At 45.1% G+C, this 5,691-nt stretch overlaps 1 protein-coding gene across 1 annotated transcript in view; it reads right to left on the minus strand.

Moving 5' to 3' along the window:
- The window catches only part of LOC106806789 (proto-oncogene tyrosine-protein kinase receptor Ret-like), a 51,023-nt gene that overhangs the window by 31,788 nt on the left and 13,544 nt on the right, over positions 1-5,691 (minus strand). The window contains exon 4 of the mRNA XM_014808867.1: positions 1,612-1,671. Within this exon, the coding sequence (XP_014664353.1) occupies positions 1,612-1,671 (60 nt within the window). The remainder of the gene's footprint in view (positions 1-1,611; positions 1,672-5,691) is intronic.

Consider the following 5,691-nt stretch of genomic DNA (forward strand, 5'->3'; position numbering starts at 1 on the left):
TATAGCATTTTATTAGTATTACTGTGGCTGTACCTGTGCGCTGCATTTACCTGTCCAAAATTTGATGATTGAATAAAAAAAAATTCAATAAAACAAACTATGCTTTCTTCTTTTTTATTTAATTTAATTTAATTCTAAGCGAAGATTTTTAACTTTTATTGAATCTTGCTAAGCATTATTGTTAACAAAACATTCATAATTAAATATAATGACTGATATCAGTGCTACTCCCACAATGAATAATTCTATTTCCAACAGGATAACGTATCCAACGCTAGGTGGCGGTATCGCTTATCCGGCAATAGATTTATTGCATTAGACAATAGATTTGCATTAGGCAATATATTTATTCTGATTGTATCCAGCGTTTCGTGTCTTGATATCGTTAGTTAGTATATTTGATTACCTGACAACAAGATACACAGTCGTTTATATGAAATGTAATGTCATTTGTGAATGTAATGATGTGAAATTTTATATATATATATATATAAGGGGAGATATATATATATATATACATATATCAAGAGTCTATATTATATAAAGTTGTTCAGCCAAATTAGTTCGTACTCGCATAACTAGAGAACTCCGCAGCCTAGAGGAAAACTAAAGATATTTTCAGAATCAGCACGTCTGAGAGGTGGTTCTGGCTGAAACAAAAATTTTAAAAAGATAAAAAGTTAAAAATGGATAAAAATTCTATTCGTCAATAGATGGCGGTGAGTACAGATTAAAACATCACGTACGTGTGAATCCATTGTGTATACCCTCTTAACGGCGCAGTGGCATAATCGCTAGAACATCCGTCTCATACACCGGGATTTCCCCTTTTTTTAATTTGTTTTCCTCTACCTCCCTCTTTAGCATGTATTATTTTTTATTTCTTACTTTTTATTTTTTATTTTTTATTTTTAATGTCTTTTATCTTTTGATTTTTTATTGTTTTTTAATGTTTGGGATGGGATGGCATGCGATGGGATGGCATGCGATGGCATGCGATGACATGCGATGGGATGGGATGGGATGGCATGGCATAGGATGGCATGGCATGGCTTGGCATAGGATGGGATGGGACATGGGATAGGATGGGATGCGGTGCGATTGGATGGGATGGGATAGCATAGAATGGGATGGATGGATGGATGCATGGATGGATGCATGGATAGATAGATAGTTGGATTTTTTGGGGTATTTTCCTTTTAACCAAGCGGTCACCAACTGAGTAACGCCATTGATTTCCCCGGGCAACGCCGGGTATCGCGCTAGTACATAATAGAGTCTCTATTATGTACTCTTGATACATATAGTGTGTGTGTGTGTGTGTGTGTGTGTGTGTGTGTGTGTGTATTCATAGTCTGCAAACGATAGCCTTTTTAAAGGTCGTTGGTGATGTGTTGCAGCGCGTAGCTATATTTCGGTGCCCTCTAATTGGTTGAAGGAAACATATGAACGATTCTGTGCGACAATTTTTGTCCCATAACCCATTATCCAACTATGATGCGTTTCTTATCGAAACGGCCGCACGCGATAAACTTATTTATAATTACATTGAAGAGTGGATCAATTGGCGGAGAAAAGTTAGGAAAATGAAATAACAAGAAAGAGCGACACCTGTATTTTGTACTTGCAATCTGTCTTCATTCCTGTGAGATTATACTCATACTGTGTTTTCTGAAAAAAATAACAGCAGGCCATGATCATCGTCATCTCTTCCAAACGAGCAATATTTACAAAAAAGTTTAGCGCGATTGCATAAAACCGTGTTGATCTGTACGCATTTCCGTCCACAACGCTAAAATTTATATTTCAGTGCATGCAAAGCGATATGCCGATTAAATGAAGAGGAAAGCGTATTCAGGACAGTTTAAAAATGTCGTATGCGTAACTGATTATTACGCAATTTTTGCTCAGAAAAACTAAATATATCTGAATATAGTCTCATCTGACAGCGGAAATATCACTGATTACACCAACGTTAAAAACACTCAGATGTTATGCAGTTATAGCAAAGAAAATTGGATATGAACCCATCGTAACAACAATGCATTTTATCGTATCGCGATAATGGCAGAATTGGTAAACTTGTAAATTGTCGGTGATTAATTGAAAACAAGTGCATTTGAGAGATACCCGTACTGTACTATGTCTATTGCAGATAGGCGGCAGCGCTACTAGCTGATCCATACTATACCGGCTCTAGTTTCGAGATTACAGCAAACGATTGTTTACCAAACTATTAGTTCGAAAATTGCATGTTTTGGTGAATACGAAGGTTCTAGACATTATATTGTTACTCTAGAGTCTAGACAATTGCTGTTACTCAAGCAATAACGGTAGCCGGTAGGTATCATGAAAGTGGTGAAAACACTGGAAAACTCTCGTAATAATCTTACTATGAATTTGGGAATTTCTGTGTGTGTGTGTGTGTGTGTGTGTGTGTGTGTGTGTGTGTGTGTGTCCGGCTATACGTTTCCGCACCGCTCAACGGATCCTCTCCAAACTTGTCCACGTTGCATGGGCTATTTTTTGCACACTTTTATTTTTTTTACATTCCACGTTCAAAAACATTAAAGAAGTGGGAAATTTTTGCACCAAGTGCGTTGCAACGTCACAACACGAAAACACAATGGCAATGTAAAAAAACAATGTATAACCAAAGGCGCTCCACACGGCGAAAAATTGGTCATAACAAGTGCCCAGCTAATGCCACCAAAAAGAAAGGCATCACTGACACGTCGAGATATTAAGCATCGACAAGATACCACCCGCAAGAAAGTCGCCCGCTGTCAAGAAACTCCTGATGTCGCAGGTAAGATTTTCAACCGTAAACGTAAAACGTACAACGTTCGGACTGACCTCTAATAATACTCTTAACAAGCCATTCTTATTCTTTTTCTAGTTAGGCCGGTTGGTATGCACACGCGTGCTGTCTGTGTGTGTGGACACGCCGTGTGTGTGCGCCCCGGGGTGTGTAGTTCGTGGATGGGCTGTGCTGTCGGTGTTTGTTTGTGTGTGTGTTGTGTGTGTGTGTGTGTGTGTCGTGTGTGTGTTGTGTATGTGCTGTGTGTCGTGTGTGTATGTGTGTGTGTGTGTGTTGTGCTGTGCTGTGTGTTTCGTCGTGCTGTGTGTGTGGTGTGCTGTGTGTGGGTGTGTGCTGTCGTGTGTGTCGGTGCGCGCGCCGTGTGTGAGTGCGCGTGTAGTGTATGTGTGGTGTGTCTCATGCGTGTGTTCTATGCGGTGTCCTCGTGTAGTTACTGTGTTTGTGCATGCCTTCATATGCGGTATGCTGCTGAGGGATGTGTTTACATGACCAGCCACCACACACGCCGCAGCGTAGTGTATGCTGGTGTATGCGGTACCCCTGTATAGTCGGTGTGTGCTGCTGTGATGTGTTAGCTGCGCGCCGTGCTGTGTCGAGGTTGTGGCTCGCTGTGTGTTGTGTGACTGTAGTGTGTGTGTGCGCGCGCGCCGTTTGCTATGTGGTGTGGTGTGCTGCTGTGTGTGTGTGCTTTGATCTGATGTGTGCTGTGTGTGGTCTGCTCGATCACATTCTCTCTCCCTTACCTGCATCCCTGAAGCTCTGATGGCTTGTGGCTTGGATGTGCTGTGCCGGTTGGATCGGAGTGTGTCATAGCTGCTTTACCCTGTGCAAACCAGTCACCGACAAAGCTGATGTCGTGTGTCTAGCGTGTGTAAGGGCTGCTTCATCGCACGCTCTAGCGCGGCATCGTATGACCATGATGTCATATAGCGCGTGTTATGGTGTGCCTGGCGTAGCTAACCTACGCTGGTGTGTCACTGTAGGTGTCTGCTTGAGCATGCTCGCGCGACACGTGTACGTGATGTTCTAGTAGTGATCCGAGTCTATGCGCTCGACTGCGTACCGCCACGATCAGGTAGGTGCCAAGTTAGCGTGTTCTGTGTACAGTGCGCATGTGTAGAGTGCTGAATGGTTTGGATTGCAAAAGCTGGGACGCAAGAATAGATGAACACCGGGAGGCGTCTCAGTGGGGCTGCTCTATGCGCATGAGGTTGTACTCCCGCCCTCCGGTTGTGCGTGTGTGTTTGAGCGCGCGCGGGGCCGCGTGGGTGGTGGAATGACACCTGCGGAGGGGGCGGCCAAGCCCCTGTGTTAACGCCCTGAGAGGACCCAATTCATCATAATTATAAGCTTCAACGGCCTCCAGCATTGAACAGTAAGAAGGCTCTAAATTTTCTTACGTCTCGAGCCTGTATCTTTAAAACTACGCTATTGGTCATAGATTATTCTCTTTCACAGCACGTGTTGATACGAGTAAGTCTCGATTGTGTCACTGATCACAACTTGTATCATTGTGAGTCATCTATTGCTTCTATAGAACCCCACGCTTAGCACAGCTACCACTGTGTATTGTGTATTGGCTTGTACTGCCCTAGTTGTAAGCAGAAAGGTCAAACTGAACTGAGAAACGTCGCTGAGAGAGCGTCTCGGGCTTGCCGTGTGTGCGACCAATCACTGGAGCAGAGGCTCGCCGGTGTGCGCCCAGGCTTTTACAGAATTATGCTCGCCCTTCTAACTAATGTACTACGTTTCATATAGCGCAGTTTTCACTTTCGTGTTATTACTCTACTGACCTGACGCACAACAGCAGACGCGCAACCACGTGACTCACTCGGAAGCGAGTGCTGCCGACGGGGGCCGGATAATGGAAACAAGGCCACACAGTGTTCTGGATAGATGACAACTTTTATTAACATAAAGGTTACTGCTTGCGGCGGTAAATTGAAGATTTGCACATTCTAACCACCACCTAAAATTTTGCTCAACGCGATTTCTACATTTCACAAAATGACTCCTGGACCTGTCACATCCGCAGAACGGTTTGCCAGATCTAGCTACTCGGGGACATTCTCATCTCTAAGACACAACATGCACACGCACACACACGCACACGCACGCCACCACGTGCACACACGCACACGGTGCACACCGCGCCACACAAACACACACGAAACACACACACACAGACGACACAGACACCACTGACACATGCCCTCTCTCTCCTCTCCCCTCCCCCTCCTCCATCCTCAAACTCCCTCATCCTACTCTTTTCAGTTCGCTCGCCGATGATCTAGCCGAACGCTACTACGTTACTCACTGCAGGCCTGTAACGCATTGAGCTCGCGTGCAGCAGAGTCTTTCAACATGTCCTGTACTGCTAGCGCCCTCTAATGTCACAAACTACCGCTAGCACCCCTACTGTCCACAAACTAATCTCTAGCGGCACGCTACACGTTACTCACTGCAGGCCTGTGCGCATGAGCTGCGGAGAGGCGAAGTCCTCAAGCGTTGCTACTGCTAGCGCCCCCTAATGTCACAAACTACGCTTAGACCTGCCTTACTGGCACAACACGAATCTACGCGAACGCCTTACTCTACGTTACTCAGCTGCAGGCCTGTGGCGATGAGTGGCGGAGGACCGAACTCCTCAAGGTCTGTACTGCTAGCGCCCCCCTGAGCGTGTGCGAAACAAACTACGCTAGTGCCTCCTACCTGTCACAAAATACTAAATCTAGCGAGATGACTGGCTGTTTGATGGCTTGGTCATTTACCATGTCCTTGCACTCACCTGCGCCAGCGCGCGGCGGCGTGTCGTGTTGTGGGTGCATGTGTTGGTGTGTCGAGCTGTGGTGATGACTGGTGCAGATGGT

This window comes from Priapulus caudatus, unplaced genomic scaffold (genome assembly GCF_000485595.1).
Source record: "Priapulus caudatus unplaced genomic scaffold, Priapulus_caudatus-5.0.1 Scaffold179, whole genome shotgun sequence".
NCBI lineage: Eukaryota > Metazoa > Priapulida > Priapulimorpha > Priapulimorphida > Priapulidae > Priapulus > Priapulus caudatus.